Below are 18,574 nucleotides of genomic sequence, written 5' to 3' on the forward strand. Positions count from 1 at the left end.
CATGCAATATAATCAGTATTGGGTGTAACGCGTCACAAAGTTACTGTAATCACATTACATTTGTCTGTAACGCAGTAATGAAACACATTACTGTTCCTACATTCAGTAATAACATTAGAGTTACTAATCAAAAAATTCTGTCGTTGCTCGCGTTACACAGGTTCTTCAATTATCTGCATAAAAAAAATAATCATTGGTGCCTTTCATGCTCGCTTGCAGAACAATCACCTGACCTCTTTTGACGTGACTTTGGCTATAGTTCCGACACACACGTACACAAATGTGTGGGAATAAAGACAAAAATGGCAGAGTGGTCTACAACTCTTGAAGGGTAGAGGTATGCACATTACTTCGAATTTGTTATGCGAAAGTCAAGAATGTGATGGTAAAGTGCAAGTTGTGCCCAGGCCAGGGACAACTATCCACTGCTGTGAACACAACATCAAATCTCTCCAAGCACCTGTAAAGGCAACATGTCAACACAAAGCTAGTAGCCAAAGACTCCCGGACTTAGAGTGATGCTCAAGCTGAGTGTATGCCGATCCCAAGCAAGCAGCCAAAGCTCGATTTTCAACAAGTAACGTTAACGTTAACAAAAGCAGAAATGAATAGGCTTGTAGCATCGTACACAGTAGAGAAAATGCTGCCTGTTTCTACAGTGGAGTCTCCGTCTTCCAGAAACATACTCAGCAAAATGCGATAACAGGGAACGGACGGCCACCATCATAAGACAGTAAAACCTTTTCTTTTTTATGTCCTCCTTATTAAGATACGGATTTGCTCTGATACGTGGGCATATGTAAGGTTTAACGTTATATTGGTAACTGGCAATTACACGACAATGCATCTCAGGCGTTGTTGCGGAGTAATGCAAAAGTAATGTAACGAGTAGTGTAAGTAATAACCTTTCACAGGGAGTAATAAATCAAAGTAATGCAGTACTTTAAATAAAAATGTAACGAGTAATGTGTAATGCATTACATGTTTTGAATAACGACCCCAACACTGAATATAGTGTACTCCAGTACACCACCACGACCTACTACGACCTCAATTATAAACAAAGTAGAATTATCTCCTTTCTGACAACGTCAATAGAAAGTGAAAATGATATATTTATGTTCCTAAGAAAGTGCTCTGTGACTGTATATATATAGGTATAACGACTGGGTCAATGTCTGAACAGGGAAAAAAGAGCGACACGAGACCGGATCATAACTGCAGATAACAGTTCCTACCCGGACCTGCAATCAGATGCACACGTAAACATGGCAGCCAACATAGAGCAAATATTCCAAGATTTTATATTGAATAAGATCAGAGAAATTGAAGACCAGAATGAAGAAAAAACGTATGTCAATGTTGTATTTCGCTTTCATCTTAGTGATAGTTAAATGAAATAAAGTAGCTAGCCAGTGAATCAAACTGAAAACGCAGGAGTTTCCAGCTATAGTGGCCGGTTGCCGCTTTGTTACAAAATGTTACCGTACAAGCTAACAGTAGCTATATATTTATAGTTATATTTACACATTGGGAAAGAGCCGTTAACTGTGCTATTGGTGTGGCTTGCAGGATGTCAGTAAAGCCCCGTTTACAGTAGTTCGTCAGGAGTAAACCGGTCCCATGTCTATATAATGTGGAAACAAGGAGATATAATGTCGAACACAGTTGTACTGGTTTAGGAAGCTAATTTACATTGTGCATGCATGGTCCTCCATTTACACAGGCAAGAAGCATGTTCTTCCTGCCTGCTTGCACATTACGATTCTTGTATGCGTCTTAGAGTTCCCAAGTGCCCAGAAATAGAGACTAAATGTGTGATTTCCTTCCTACAAGCTTTTCTCTTTTCAATGTCTGAAGTTCCTGAGCCATAACCACATATAATAAACCTGAAATGTTATATTAAATCTCATATGATATTGGTTCAGCATCATTTCCCTGTGAGAAGTACAGACGGGTGACAAATTAAAGGAAAAACCAACGTAAAATATCTTAGTAAGGTGTTGGGCCACCACGTACCACCAGAACAGCTTCAGTGTGCCTTGACATTAATTTTGCAGGTCTCTGGAACTCTTTTGGAGGGATGAACACCATCGTTCCAAGAGATGTTCCCTCATTTGATGTTTTGATGATGGTGGCTTAGAGTGCTGTCTAACACATTGGTCCAAAATCTCCTGCAGGTGTTTAATGATGTCTTTCCCATAGATCTAAATGCAGATGTCAGTTTAGTCACAGTTCTTATTGAAACTCTCGCCAGTTGAGCAGTCTTTGTGACTGAAGCTGCTGCCATCCATGCCCCAACAATGAATCCTCTTTCAATTTCACTTAGTTCTTTTCCTCTTGCCACCTTGATACAAAATCAGAATCATCTGAGCCTGCTCAATATTTTTTATACATGTCACAGTGCATTGCACCTGTGTGGGAGTATCTGCATTCATTATGTTTCTCCACTCATTTATTCCAATTTTTCCTTTAATTTGTCACCTGTCTGTAGCTCCAGGCTTTAATTCCTGGCAGCTGTTTTAAAGATAAGATATTTTAGGCCCATGTGCTGGTTTTATTCAGCAGATTTATCCTGATAACTCAGTTATTTTCACTAGCAATATTGATTAGTTGCTTGGTCCATAAAATGGTCCCAAAGCCCAACATGATGTCTTGTTTTGTCCACAACTCAAAGATATTCAGGTTATTCTCACAGAGAACTAAAGAAACCAGAAAGCATTCACAGTTGAGAAACTGGAAGCAGAGAATTTGGACATTTTCTTCTTTAAAAAATTAACTCAAAATGATACATCAGTAATCAAAATAGTTTGTGATCAATTTGATCGTTGGCAATGAATCGATTATTTGACGTATTGTTGCAGCTCTAAACTCAACAACTTCTTGGAACAGGCCTCTGAATTAATTTACACATCTAAGCCCACGTTTCCTGTTACAGAACATTTAACAAACTTGGTCTAAGCTGTGTTGGCAGCCATAATAACAATGATCTCTTATTGTACATCAGTGCTGCTGAAGGAGTGGGTGCTTGCAGTGAAACGGTTACAGCAGAGAAAACCATCTCAGAGAGAGACAAACAAGGAGACTTCAGGTGCACCGGTTCACAGAAGAAACATAAAAAGCACAAAAAACACAAAAGCAAGAAGAAGAAAAGGAACCAGGAGAAGGAGAGCAGTTCAGAGTCTGGAGCAGAATTGGACGCAGGAACTAAACATCAACCCAGGTGAAACTTTACCCTACATATTAATGTACACCATAAATATGTAAATGAGCCACACCGCTTCACTGGGTGATATGTTCCTTCATCATGAAGAGTTTGGTCCTGTTAATTTGTTTAGAAACAGATGAATAACAGTGATCACGTTTTCAGTCTTCAGTCAGAGTAGTTCCGTGTAAGACAGATGCTACTGAGAAATATACAATGTGTGGGTCAGAGTCTGAATGATGGTAGGATGAGATGGACTTGTATGAGCATTATATTCAGAAGAGGAAATATAACAGACATGCTGGGAAGGACAGACTGAAGGCAACAGCTGACATTAATGTTACCTCGGTCTTGGTCAGGAGCACTTACGTAACTTGGTTCAAAATTTGGATTCTTTATTACCTCCAGCCATCAACAGCATAACAGAATCTGAAGGGAAAGCTGTTTTCTATGTTTAATGCGTTTGGATTTTGTCTGAGCAATTGTTTGATAGTGACAGATCAGAGCTCCGCATTTTTAAATGACGTCATTATTTTGTTTATTTTGCTCTTTAATTTATAATTCAAGTAACTTGTCTGTTCTGTAAATTCTTAATGTACTATGATTTTGCGTACTGTAGGTCATGTCAGTGGTTAAAAATGGTTTGATTATGGAAAACTGTCCACTGTATTTGATAAATTATAATGATTAATTGACTATTTATTGTTAATGTGGCCGACTATCAGTTGAATAATTGCTTAAAATTTGCATCTCTATATAATTGTATATGTTTTAAATCTAAACATCATAATAAATTCACAGCTGTTATGAGCCCTAGGCAGGTGCCTAATGTTAAAGTGCACCTGTCAATGGTAGGTTCAAGCTAGGTATCTAGGTATCTAGGTATATTTCTAGCTGAGAAGTAGCGATTTCCTCATCGTACACTACATACGGTTGTGCTCATAAGTTTACACACCTTGGCAGAATCTGCAAGATGTGTACCATTCCTAGTGTCTATAGTTGTGACCATAAAACTCAATTTTGGTCTCATCACTCCAAATAACTTTGTTCCAAGCTTGTTTAGGTGCTATTTTAAGCGGGTTGTTTTGTGGCATTGGCAGAGTAACGGCTTTTTTCTGGCAACTTGACCGTGCAGCCCATTTTTGTTCAAGTACCTCCTTATTGTTCATCTTGAAACAACCACATGCAACTTTTAGCTGAAGTTGAATGTGGGTTTTTTCTTTGCAATCTGAACAATTTTCCTGGTTCAACTCCCTTTTTCTCGCAGGTCCTTGACAGTTCTTTTGCTTTCCTCATGGCTCAATATCCAGTAAAGTCAGAGCAGCCCTGGATGAAATGTGCAGGGTCTCTCAAGAGCGAGGAAACCCATTGACTATTTATACACAGACACTAGTTACAATCAAACAAGTCACGGGTGTGGAAACTTACCCTCCATAGCCATTTAAACCTGTGTGTATCAACTTGTGTGTTTATTATCAGGTTATGTAAACTTTTGATCAGGGCCATTTTGGTGATTTCAGTTGTCATTATGATTTAAAAAGGGCAAACACAATTATGTGAAAATACCTGACCACTATCCCTAAATAAAACAAAAGTTTTCAGCATTATCAGTCATATTTTCCAAAAAATGGTCAATATTTCACAAATTCTTCCAGGGTATGTAAACTTATGAGCACAACTGTACCTTCTAATTCATCAAACACTCAATCATCTTTAGGAAAGTATTTTCAATTTTGTCATCTGATTTGTGGTTTTGTGGCAATCATAATGTAATATTAATAACAAAAGTATCTATTGCAATAAATTACATTAAATTGGCATCTTTTTGCATATAGTTACATAACTAGCAGATACTGTATACATCATTGCCTCATATAACAATTACAAATAGCTTCATAGTCATGCTTATCTGGGAAATCCTAACTAGTGTTTGCTAGTTATCTTCTACTGCTTTCCTTCTAATAGATTTGGCTTGCTATGTTATTTGATATTTACCTGGAAGCAAGTTGGCAGTTTTATAATTATATAATGTCCATATTCCATTGCTGAGAGCTGTCGTATCATTAACTGAAACGGACTCCTGCAGAGTCACACTCTGACAAAGCTTTAGTGGAGCACACTATTTGACATTTGTCATTTCAGGAGCAAACATCTGGATTTACATTTTACCTATTATAAATGTAAATATAAAAACGCCTGGATTGGTCCTGATCTAGCAACATTTATGATATGCACAAGATTATTTTTATATTGTCATAATCCTGACATCCAATTTCTAATCGGAGTGCCAGGGCTTTACTTATGATTTGAATTATCTGTGCGCCTGTGAGCTTTTCTTCATGCAGTATGTGTCTGCGGGGGCTGTACCCAGGCTTGAACATGGAATAAGCTGCTGTCTTAAATCAGCTGCTGAATACAAGCAGATAGCAGCTTTCAATTCATTGAAAACTACATTGCACATTTGCACGCCTTTTCCTTAGTAAATCTGGTCCACTGTTTCCAAATGTATTTGAACATATCTTTAATTGCTGATTCTCATATATCTGGAATAAGATAATATTGGCTAGTCGGCCTGGCCTGGCACAATGTTGAATCTGCATAATATGTCAACTTTATATGATGCATTTAATCTTGCTAGCTGTGCTTCCTGTAAGGTTGCAGAATAAAGTGAAAGTTGAATTGACCCTTTCAGTCGCCCTCTGTGGTAGTAAATCTTTGAACATCTTTGGTTTTGAAACTATGCATAACTATCATAAGTATATAGATGTAAAACCAAAGGTGATAGTCACAGGTTCTCTGGAAGCATTTGAAGCAGAACAGACACTGGACAAGTATATAAAAGGTTCAGAATGGTATGGCCTGGTACTGCTTAGTTCCCCTGTGCACTAATGGGCCTTATAGCATACTAACTTGTGTATACACAGTTTGGCTTGTAAAATGGTGTCAATGATTAGGTCTATTTTGGAAATTTGTGGACAAAAAAGTTGGTTTCCATCCATTTTACTATTAATACCCGCTTTTCAAATGTGCCTAACTCAGGTTTTATCTTTGCTTCATAGAAGAGGAACACCAACAGTGGCGAATAAGGCGCAAAGTAAGTCTGTTTGTCTTTCTGGCTCTTCACAGTATTTCTCTGTAGATTTATGCATTTCATGATTTTGATTGCATCACTGTAGGATATAGTGAAATTCTCATTAGGAAAGATGAAGAAGAGACTTAAAAACTGCTCAAATCTTTTATGTGAATACTCCCCAAGACCCCAAAATGATATAATTATCTATACATCATCTCTAGGTTTAAGTTCTATTGTACAAAACATGTTGTAATAGCAGAGTTGCTGAACTGTTTGTCCAGGTGAGGATAACAACTCTAAGTCCAAATGCCACAAGCGGACAACAGGAAAGAAGAAGAAGAAGAAGAGGAGGCGGAAAGGTGAAGGGAGGGGAAACTCATCAGATTCTGACTCAGAATTCGTGTCAAAGCAGAGGGATAGTAAATGTGGTCAAAGCCCATTGCCAAGGCGACGAGAGGACCTGCCTGATATCATCCCAAAACAGGTAAAAACGTAAAAAAAACAGTAAAAACAAAACAAAAAAGGAAAACAGACAGATGCTGGCTTGATAATGTTTACAGGACATAGTTCTAATGATATTTGTATTTCATTCAATCAATTTCCTTTAAATATGAGTAGGACAAAAATATGAATATTGGATCTGACTTGTTATTAGCAGATAGGCTACTTAAATATACTTAGGACTGATCCAAGAAGCTCACATATCAAATTTAAAGGTTACTCTTTCTCTTAAATTGCTCCTTGGCATGTTGATCTCTTTTCTGACCAGATTCTTCTTTTCCGTTACACAGTTCAGTCGGACTACACATCTGGGATGAATGTGTCTTGTTTTGTATATTTTCCATGTTTGAATGATCAAGGCTGTACCCTGTCATGCTCTTGAAATCTACAGACCTCATCGAAGTTATAATTTTAGAAATTAGAAACTTAGAAATGAATGAAATGAAATGAAAACAACGATGTGTTTTCTCCCGAAGCATGTATAGGGCCCCAAGGCCGACAAAGGAGTGTAAAGTGAGACTTACCATAAATGATACAGTTAGTAAAACCAGAAAATATAAAAAGAAGCTTTAGCTGTGCTTTCAATCTAATGGCTGGCCAACCTTTTTGTATTTGAGGAATACAAAAACCTGGTGATTAGAAATGAATGTAAAAAAATCTGTTGTATACTTTTTAAACTTTTTTATTTCTGTTTTCGGGCAAGAATTGGCACAATTAAATAACATTACTTTAAATATACACACTGCATGCTTATCCCCAATCTTAACCTAAGAAACAAGTCTTATTTCTATACTTGTGGGGTCTGACTTTGGTGTGAGGTGACTTTATGAACAGACTGCTGTCCTCACAATGCAATGAATGCAAACAGCATTTTGTTGACTGATAAACTGATGCCACAGATATTGGACATCAGTCCAAAGACAAAAGATACAAGTTTCTTTATTGCTTCCTAACAGGACAGCTCCAATAAAGAAAGAGGAGATGAGGAAAGCTATGACGGGAGGAGTTGTCGTTCCTGTTCACAGTCACATTCCTATTGTCATTCACATTCCTGCTCAGTGAGGAGGAAATCTCGCTCTCGGTCTAGACACCACCACCGAAGATCTAGAAGTCGTTCCCTGTCCAGTTCACAGCGCCACAGGACCTGGTCCAGGTATGAACAGAAAACCATCAGTGGATTATCATCAGGTGATTATTGAGAGAAATTCAAAACATTGAGTTCTCCTTGTGCATTTACTCATAATCCTTGGAGGATACTCATATTCCTAAGAATATGAATATCATATAGCTCTCATAAGATGTTAAATCATTGACATAAAACTCTGTACAATGACGATCTCAATCTGAAACAGGGAAAGTAAAATTGTATTTTAAAACTGTTTCTTTTAACACTGTACCTCCCGCACATTTGTTTAATTTATGTGACACTAAGATGGACACATCCTCTACAGTTTTGCTGCCAGGAAATGTGCACTTACACATATTTGATTGACCAATGCAGTCAGAGATTCCCCCCAAACACCCGGCTCTGAATTGGAAGCAGTTCTAAATTAGTAAGAACTATTTTTATGGTTCCTTCTTCTATTGGTACATGAAAGAAAGAGATTAGCAGAGTGTAAAATGTGGTTTTGTTGTCATTAAAGCACATGCAGACTTTTCACCTCTCTTCTCTATGTCGGTGCTTGTGTTTGCACAAAGGGCATTGCTAAGCTTCTTCACCTCACACACAAACACAGAACAGGCAACAGAGCAGAGACGATGATATCATGTGAAATGTGGATACATTTTGCTTGAGTTAAACTACAGTATACTTGTTACTGTGAATGCAATAAAATCTCCGAGAGGAAAAAGTCAGTGAGAGTTATTTATCAAAACACCTGTTTAACAAGCATAAAGTAATATTCTCAGCGGTTATGCCTGCAGTCTCCCATCTACTGCTGGTATACCATAGTATTGTGTTATAAACAAGCAAAACTAAAACTTACTGTTTGTAGGATGAGTGTTCACACTATTTTTCCATGTGCAATATATTAAAATTTGGTAAGTTCCTACTGGCATGTAGAAGGCAGCCTCCCTTCCAACCAACCCCTCCCCACACCAGCGGTGCCTGCCTAGCAGTCTATCCATACTAGCTGTATAGAGAACAAGATGAAAGAGTGGTAGCGACTGATAGATACATTCTTTGTGAACAGCACTCATTATTGTGTTCATATTGTGGCTTTGCTGTTGTAAACATTGTGGCTACTATTGTAGAAACAATATTGTGGTATACTGAAAATATTTGAAAAATACAATCCTGTTTTGAATTTATTCCTCTTTTTCACAGTAATAAAAAAGACCATAGAAGAGTATTGATAAGAGTAGTAGAATCGATAAAATCCTAACCATACCCATCCTTAGTGAGGGATCTTAATACATCCTCAAGCATATACTCAATTTTGGGTCTGATAGCTTAAAGAAGGCTATGGTATAATAATGTAATGGTTTGGTTATGGCTTGTAGATTGACATCTGCATAATAATTCTACTACTGGAAATACTGTGACAAAAGCAGCAGTCTTGCTGCTTACATGGTATATTAACTAATATCTTCATAACAATAGTGCCTTTTCTCTTTGTGATGTTGCTTTGTCCTACCATCATGTGGCTGCTGGTAGCTCTTCAGAGAAGAAGGGAGCTTTGGATCAATCCACCCAGAGTCCTTCAAAAGGCCTCCAGCTGCCCCAGCTGGTCTCCAGTCCTACAGGAATAAACTTCAAAGCAGAGGTGCAGACAGAGTCAAGCACAGAGCTGCAGAGCCCTGACCAGAGTGGCAAGCCAGCAGTGACAAAACAAGCGCAAGCAGAGGACACATCAGAAAAACAAGGTAGGGCCTGTTTGATGACATTATCCTGTCCCATGTTGGTATAAACCCAGTTTATTGGCCTCAATGCAGTTTTACACTCCACTCTTATGGTAAAAAGAGGGATTTCTTTAAATTGATTTTGAATGACAGTACATAATGACAGACAGGTAGAGACATAAAATACACAGATGGATGGAGAAGAAGTAGTATGGGGAAAAAAGGTTTACGAATATCATCTTATACTAAACTATGTATATCTAAACAGGGGAGATATGACAAAACAACAACAATAATATATGATAACATGCAAGCCAGTTACAGTATACTTGATCAGAGTGGTTATGCAGGGCACATGTGTGTTCATGTGTGAGTGTGTGTGTATTTATATCTAAGGAAAAGAAAGAAAAGAAAAATGAGAAAGGGAAGAATAAGAAAATTAATAAAAAAATTAAAATTAGGTTAAATTTCAAATAATAATGAGAAGAAGAAAAAAAAAGGAAAAAAAGGGCCACAAAGTGTGAGGAACCTATTGTTTTTGTAGCGATTACTATTATTAGGGCCCAAGCACGAAAGTGCCAGGGCCCAACGGTAAATGGACTGCATTTATATAATGCCTTTCTAGTCTTCCGACTAGGCTTGCAGCGGTGGTTGATGTTACTGGTGTTACACGGTGTTGGGAAATACACCGATTACGTTACCATACCACACACATACTGTACTGTTGCTTTTTTCTATAGAAACAAACTCATTTATTTCATTTTCTTGTATCAGCACCCACTTTCATCAAATCAAAAAAATCCAATTTGTAAACTGACAGTGTCTGCTCTGGGAGCATCTGCAGCAGCAGCAGAGTTGCAGCAAAAAGTAGCAGAGTGAGACATCTGTTTCTCCGTCCTGCTGCTGTAAACTAACGTAACACTAGCTGTTAGCGAGCAGCTTTTCGGTGTGCCTCTCTCTGGATGGCAGGAGAATTGTTCCGGTTCCCGTTCTAAGCAGCGGTTGTCCTCTGGCTCGTCCCAGTGTGTGTACACTGCAGCCTGGCTGTACATGGAGGATGACCCACTGGCAGCAGCCTGAAGCCCACTGTCACTAACTCTTAAATAAAGGGAAGAATTAACTAAAAATCTAATGTTAAACATCAAAGTAAGCTCTCTATGGATGAGTGTCATTGACGATTATCTTATTCTGTAAAATGTCTGCTGTAACTGGTAACACCTGCTTTGTCACGAGTTTATTAGTCGGTGGGAAAATTTCCTCACCGTCTTCTGTACTTCCGACCACTCAAAGCACTTAACATTACATGCCACATTCACCCATTTTCTTACTTATCGGCATACATTAGCCACCAATATATTGTACATCCCTAATTAAATTGCAGTGGATGGCAGCTAGATTCTGTATTGGCTATATGCAGTGACATAGTCAAAGCGTGCATAAATATTATCAAGAATAAGTGAGAAACCATATACTTGCTCGACTCCAATGATGTATGCAGTGTCTGAATCTACCCATGTTCTACACATATTCTTGTTAATTACAATAACCACCCACCTTGCCTGTGAGTGCAAGTTGGAGTGGTAGGATTGGCCCACCCATTTGCCCCTCTTATTCTAAAATTATCACATGTACACAAATGCATCTCTTTAAGAACAGTAATATTAGCTTTGAAGTGTTGAAGTTGGGTGATAACCTTTTTCGTTTCACTGAATGATCATGAGTTTTGACATTCCAGCTCACAAAGTTAACTAATCAAACCATTACCTGTCCAGAAGGATCTATATTAGCCATAAGGAGGCCTATGTCAGGTTCCCACTGAACTTGCGTCCTACAAGTAAACTAAACTTAAGTAGTATATATACAGTATATACATCACCTTAATCACTCTAAAGCCCCATTTGGACAGAGTTTATTTCTCTAAGGGAGGTAGTAGTTTGATTTAAACATTACCTGCCCTGGTCAGTGATTTTAATCCAAACTCTATGGTAAATCTCAAACCATAGACTGTATATAAAGATAGATTTTACAAGGTGTGACGTTACCCATTGGTTTGCATTGGAGCTGGTTTGAAGCCCAGCTACCAAAACATGCCCTGCTACCTCAGACACCCCCAGTGGTGCACACTTAGGCTAACATTAGCTGCTTTAGCTAAATTATGCTAACACAGAAGGTATAGTTATCAAGTAACATCAAACTTACTAAAATATTGCGCCTGTAGTCTGATTCAGTGAGTCCCAGTGCCAGGGAGAGCAGCAGGTGAGCCAACTGTCAATCGCAGCTGTCAAAGCTACTATATATCTTCAAATCTTATTAACGATGTAATAATTTCCTAAACGACTACCAGCACACCTATTACAGGACTATAATTTACCATTTTAAACCTTAATGACTTGTTGAAAAAATATATTGACTTTGTGTTTCTACAGAGAAGTTGAATATTTTTGAATGGGAATCTATGCAGCCAGGGATTTTTTGGAGCCAGCATCTAGTGGCTGTCAGTAGCATTGTACTTTGAGGTACTTCCGCATTGGCTTCAACCTCAAGTCGTGGTAGATGCTGCTTGGTTCAAACTGTTGTTGCAGATTGTTTCAAATCAAGACCCCAAATTATTGATAAAGGTGTCCCTCAAGGATCAATATTAGGCCCACTGATGTGTAGTTTATACACAAATAACATTTATATTTCAATTCAGCACTGTAATGTCCATTTCTATGTGGATGATACCATCTTGTGTACAGATACAGTCTGCTTTTGACGACCTCCTGACCTCTGTTTGATTTAAAACTTGTTCTCAACTAAAAAAAGACTAAACGTGTGCATTTCACAAGAGAGCAAACTGTTGATGTCTCCACACCTATTCATGCTGTAAGTTAACTAATTGACACAGTACAGCACTAAAAATACTCAGGACTTTGGTTAGACAGCAGATTGTCCTATAAAACTCATGTTGAACATCCCGCTCAAAAACTAAGAATTCACATTGGAGTCTTGTACCGGAACAGAGCTTGTTTCTCTTTTCAAATCAGAAAACACATGCACTTACCATTGTGTTATATGAAAAAGTCAGAGGTCATCATCAGCAGACCTGTGTCTTAATTTGTAAAGCCTGTGAATGTGTATCTAAGTTGCCAAGTTATTTAACGTCTTTAGTTGAGCTCAGAGCTAATAATCATGACGCCAGATCCCAGAGCAGGTTGGCTTTAAAAGTTCTGCATGCAAACTCTGAAGAGCGGAAAGCTGGTTTCCAGTATTATGCACCTCACTACTAGAATGAACTACAATACAGCTTTAAGTTAGAGACACTGTTCCTCTGAGGGACTTTAGAGTTTTACTAGTTGTATTAGATGATAGTTCATAATGTTTATAATGTTTATGTTTTAAGTAGTGTGTCTGTTAGTGTGTATGATTGTGTTGTGATTGTGATGTGAATGAACCATCTAATTGTGATCCTGTGTATATGTAACCTATTGTCAGGTCTCTCTTGCAAAACCGATCTTGATCTGAATGAGATTTCCTGAAAAATAAATCTTAATGATAATAATAATGATAATAATAATAACTAATGAAATTAAATTGTCAATCTAAAAATAAGTATTTATTGTCCTCTTCATTTTTTGCATTTGCAATAACAATATCATATCAGTAATGGACATCATTATTGGCCCTGAAATTCCATATCATTGCATCTCTAGCTTAGGCCATGTACTCACATCTCAGGCTTTTATTATGCTACTCCTTCTGCCCTCCTTATCCATTTTGATGTCCAGGGATGTAGAAAAAATGTAACAAATGTGGCTCAAGAGTTTTTTGTTGCCTCAGACCATCATTGAGATGAAGGTTAAAAGATTATGAGTTTGAGGGCCTAATCACTTAATTTTCAGTTGTAATATGATCATTGTTCTTTTAGAAGTGAAAAAAACAAGATAATTTGTGTTATTGAAAAGTTTGGATCCTACTGTATTTTGCCTTGTCTTATTTCCTATTTTCTCTTATTTTGTAAATATGTGTCTACCTTTTATGCCAAGCCTGACATTAAACACAGACAAACCTTTTTAAATAGGTTTGTGCAGCTCTTCAAAGTATGTCCAAGTAATGATCTAATGCTAAAACTGCAGGTTCTGCAGCATCCCAGTCCATGCTGAATCAGTCTGCAACCTCTGAACCTGACCAGACCACTGAGCCCAGCCTCCCTCAGCTTAAAGCATCAGAGTACCCCAGGTCCACCTCTGCCACCAAAGTTAAATCACCAGCAAAGAAGAAGAGGAAACCATCCAAGTCCCCACAAAGGAACAGAGAAGGAAAGTCATCAAAGAAGCAGAAAAGATCCAAGTCACCATGTAAGAGCCACAAGAGGGGATCCAGATCCTGCAGCCCTTCAAGGAAGAAAAGATCACGGTCAAGGTAGAGTAACTGGATTTTTTCTTCATTTTTTCTTCAGGATCTACCTTATCCTGTCGGTCTGAAAGCCAAATGAACCAACATATAGCGATACTAATAATTTTATGTTGAAATATGGTAACAGTATTTGTTTGCAGTATTGCATATTCCATCCACTCTCTGGACACTGACAGGAATCAGTCTGGGCCATTGTAGTCTTCTGTTTACAGAGTAAGATGAGGAATTACCTGTGAACTGTATTGGCTGGTCATGAATTATGGATGAATTACTTTTCCCCACCCAGTGTCAGTTGTGGAAAGAAACAAAGTACTTGGGTACAAATTTGAGACACTCATACTTTTCTTTATATTTCTATCTGACTACATTTCACTGAGAAATTTGGTTGTATTTACGCTACTACATATATCTCAACAGCTACAGTAACTTTTTGAATGTTAAAAGGACAACTCCATCTGCGTTTTTTTCCGGGTTGTTCAAATAGGAACACCTGAAAAATTGTCAAAATATACTAAAAGCAATGTCACAGCGCTGAGTGTATGAGTCTGAGTGTATGCGATCTTTATAAATCCACCTGACGGAATAAGGGACAGACAGCTACTGAGTGCGGGGAGCAGAGCAGATTCTGCTCTGATCTGGGGCCATTTACTGGTGGGAGGAGAGCTCAAGAGTTTATTTTTTAAACTTTGAGCAGCAGCAACAGTGAGTGCTTAATCTGTTTCTGGGGCTACTGGCTAGGTGGGTTAAGGGGGTTTATATGTAGCCACGTCATCATGCAGAAACCTACGTCAGGTCACATGGGAAAAAGTTTTTAGAAGGGCTTGGGATTTGATGCTAAAACATACATACTTTGACCAAAATGTGAATTTTTGGATTTGAATACACGTGGAACACTACTTGGAAGCTACAAAATATTATAAAACCCTTAAAAAAATGGACCCATCCCTCAATTTAATTGACAGTTCTGTTGTCAATTTCAATGATTCCAATAATTGATTCCATTTTGAGGAGATTTGGCTCCTTTACTTTTCTGGATGAGTTTAACATGAACCAGTGTGATATCAAGATGGCCTAAAAATCCACTGTGAAAGACTTAAAGTTGGTTTTGGTAACTTTTATAAAAATCACTTTTTGTTAAATCTCCCGAAACTCTATGAAAACAACCAGTCAGAGCCAGGGGGAGTCTCTAACTTACTGTCAATCACTCCTCATGCACACAAAGAGCAGTCCCCCCTCCCTCCTCCTTCTTCTAGCCAAGCTCAAAGCTCTGGAAGACTCTGGAAGAAGTTCTAACACACAGTAGTGGAGACTCAGCTAGCAGAAATGGAAAAAACTGCCTGTGGTAACAGTTTACAAATAAAAAGTGACTAAACAAAAGAAGACAGCGAAGAAAAAGTGAGCTAAAAGAATGAATTATATCAAGCCAGAGATTAAATTTGAGTAAATGAGCTTTGGATCTCAGCGCACTAGGATGTAAAAGAAAATGTTTCTTGGACAGGTAATTACCCCTGCTAGATTTCTACTTAACACAATATTTAAAAAATTCTCAGTCAAACCATGTAAGGTGATTGCGAGCCCTGTGTCATTAGGTAGTTTAAATCTTATGTTATAGTCGGGCTAATGGTGCAGCCCAGCTAGCGCTTTGACATCCAGGTGGTCTGGTTGGTGGTGTTTGTCGTGATAATTTCAACGTGGGTCTCTTTTCTCACTATTAAATGTCCTAAGTATAAGTCTTACAGTGAAGTAAGCTTTGTTACTGACTACAGTTGCTGTTAGCTTTGTTACCGACACTGCACTGCTGCTAAGATTATGCTTGTTGGACTAATAAATAGAATTTATGGCAGATTAGCTTGATGATGCTAAGGCTTCTGTTGTTGGCCAATAATGTTGATGGTTTATTACTAAGGCAGCGCTGCTGTCAGTACTCCCCTTGTACCAATCATTTAATAATTTTTGTGTAATTAAATAATTACAGTTAAAATCATTAAAATCCAGTGCTGTATTAGCAGACATATCTTCAGCTTTGTGTGACCTGAAGATAATACCCATTTGTTAGTAGAATATGTCATGAGTTGTATTTCTTTTCTTAGAGCAGGGTGACACCAATTTTGTAATATATGTTTTCTTGCAGATACCAAGCAGATGCTTATACAACATCAGTGATAACAAAACGCAGGATAGCCACACTACCTTGTCCCGTCTTTTCCAGTGTTGATTGAGACGACTTGGGGCATTTCTATATGTAGTAGTTATTAGTAGTAGTAGTAGTTATTATTTATTCATTTAATTTATTTATTTTCAAAAGATGATCTTTGGTTTCTTGTACTCATGTATGCTTTTTAGTCATTGATTTTGATTTGATTCCGTTAAATGATCTGGAAAATACAACACTACCACTACCAGTTTTTGTAATTTTTGAGTATTCCAGTTCTTCTCAAGCTCATATTTCAGCTACTGAAGGAGGCAAAAGAGTACAGCTGCGTCTCAGAACTTCAGAGGGCCATAGTAATAAAAGGTGTCTTTAGGGCCTGGGATGACACAGTTGTACCTCAACCACCCAGGGGCTGTTGTAGACACAGGTCAGCAGGGGACATGAAATGGCATGAAAATGTATCACTGTCTTCACTGCTGTGTAAGAGGTGGTTGTTACACTTAATTCATACATACAAAATTTAAATATTGTTCATCCAGTTTATCCAGAAAGCCATTTTAAATTGTGAATGTTTTCAAAAAGTAGCTTGTCTTTTTTTCTCTTAGCATGTAAAGATTCAATTTGTGGATTTAGAGGCTTGTCCCTGAATCAGATGAACACCACTTGTGAAGTATCCACAGTCACCCACCACATTTTAAACTATATTTCAAACTACATATTTGCCATATCAGCTTGCCCTCTGTGTAGCTGTACATCATTTATATTTGTGAGTACTTGTAATCCAACATTCTGTATTTTATATACTGTATTTATTCTTGAGCCAAATAAATTCTTACAACAGCTCTAAAACGTCATTATTCTTTGGCTGTAACTGATTTACCAAAAATTGATTTGTTCATGCCATTACTCTAAATGATGGTGAAAGTCTTGTACAAATAATAAATGGTACAATGGCGTAGTTTTTAACATGTCTGCATTCAGAAACAAATCAACTAGGAACTAAAAAGTAATATATTACTAATAAACACAAACCTTTTTACAGTATATTGCATGCCAAACTATTTACAATTGAAAAATTAAAATAGAAGGTACACCCTCCTGCTTGTTTGTGATGCTCTGGATCAATCACAGATTCTCCAGAAACAGCAATTTGGGATGACAAGTGACCTGGACCAAGAGCCCAACACTGCCATGTAAATACTGTCTGTTATCCTCCTCTGTTTCTGGTAGGTCAGCTACTCCCTTGGTGTCACTTCTGATTCATGGCATTATAAACACATACGTACACACACACCTGCTACTACACTGGCTCATGTTTATGTGCATACATGTATACAGTGCTGTGAGGATGCTTTCAAAAATAATGCAATGAGTAATTTTTATTCATCAGTTAACTTGCTACGAAGTTGAGTAAACAGCAGAAACCTAAATGAAATCAATATTTGGTGTGAACAGCTTTGCCTTGAAAACAGCAGCAGTTCTCCTCGGTACACCTGCACACAGTTTTTCAGGTAATTGGCAAGTAGGTTGTTCCTGTATCTTGGAGAAGTTGCCACAATTCTATTGTGGATTTAGGCATCTCAGCTACTTCTGTCTTCATGTAATCCTAGACAGACTCCATGATATTGAGATTAAGACTGTTTGGGAGCCATACCATCTGTTGCAAGACTCCTTGTTCTTCTTGTTGTTGAAGATGGTTCTTCATGACTCTGGCTTCATAAACTGTGCAAAAGTTTTAGGCACTTCAGATGTTTAGATTCTTATCCATTATGCAACACCATCAGGGAGGTGTCTGTTCAGTCCCAAATTTATTCTGCAGCATGACAATGAGCCCAAACATACAGCGTCATACAGAGTCATAAAGAACTGTCTTCAGTAACAAGAAGAACAAGGAGTCCTGCAACAGAGAATCTCATTTAGTAACTAATTTAATAATCTAGTCATGTTACCAGTATGTCAGCGCATTCCCATTTCAACCTCAATCAAGTGTAACCGCCGTAACACTGGCAAAAGTAAACCACTATTACCGTTATTATTCCGTTAGAGTAGGCAGAACGGCAAAAATGAAGATTAAATATAAAATAAAATTGTAGACATAGTAGTAGAGATGATAGATTTTTGTATTTAATTTTTTAATGAAAGATGTCTAAATTACATCTATGACAGCTATGATCTTTCTAAAACATCAAAATTAAGCTAATTATTTTCTATTTATCTATCTACTGTAATATCACAATATTTCAATTTATTTTGTGATAAAAGGAATGTATAATGATAACACTCATATTTTATAATCATGTGTATAATCATCCGTTGCTCCTCTGCAAATGATCTCACAGTAATCAGCACCTTCACATGCATTTGTATATTTATTTTAATTTAAAATTTATTTTCATTTCTTTTTCAG

At 37.6% G+C, this 18,574-nt stretch overlaps 1 protein-coding gene across 2 annotated transcripts in view; it reads left to right on the forward strand.

Moving 5' to 3' along the window:
- The first annotated feature begins 640 nt into the window (after positions 1-640).
- Positions 641-18,574, forward strand: part of LOC122976584 (protein SON) — a 53,385-nt gene continuing 35,451 nt past the window's right edge. The window contains exons 1-7 of one of the 2 annotated variants that reach the window (XM_044345147.1): positions 641-733; positions 3,008-3,223; positions 6,265-6,299; positions 6,560-6,762; positions 7,736-7,932; positions 9,436-9,644; positions 13,736-14,021. In XM_044345147.1, the coding sequence (XP_044201082.1) occupies positions 13,756-14,021 (266 nt within the window). In that variant the 5' untranslated portion in view covers positions 641-733; positions 3,008-3,223; positions 6,265-6,299; ... (2 more) ...; positions 9,436-9,644; positions 13,736-13,755. Of the gene's footprint in view, positions 734-1,250; positions 1,352-3,007; positions 3,224-6,264; positions 6,300-6,559; positions 6,763-7,735; positions 7,933-9,435; positions 9,645-13,735; positions 14,022-18,574 lie in introns of those variants that run through there. The other variant, XM_044345146.1, reaches the window with a different exon arrangement.

Source organism: Thunnus albacares, chromosome 24 (assembly GCF_914725855.1).
Source record: "Thunnus albacares chromosome 24, fThuAlb1.1, whole genome shotgun sequence".
Classification (NCBI taxonomy): Eukaryota; Metazoa; Chordata; class Actinopteri; order Scombriformes; family Scombridae; genus Thunnus; species Thunnus albacares.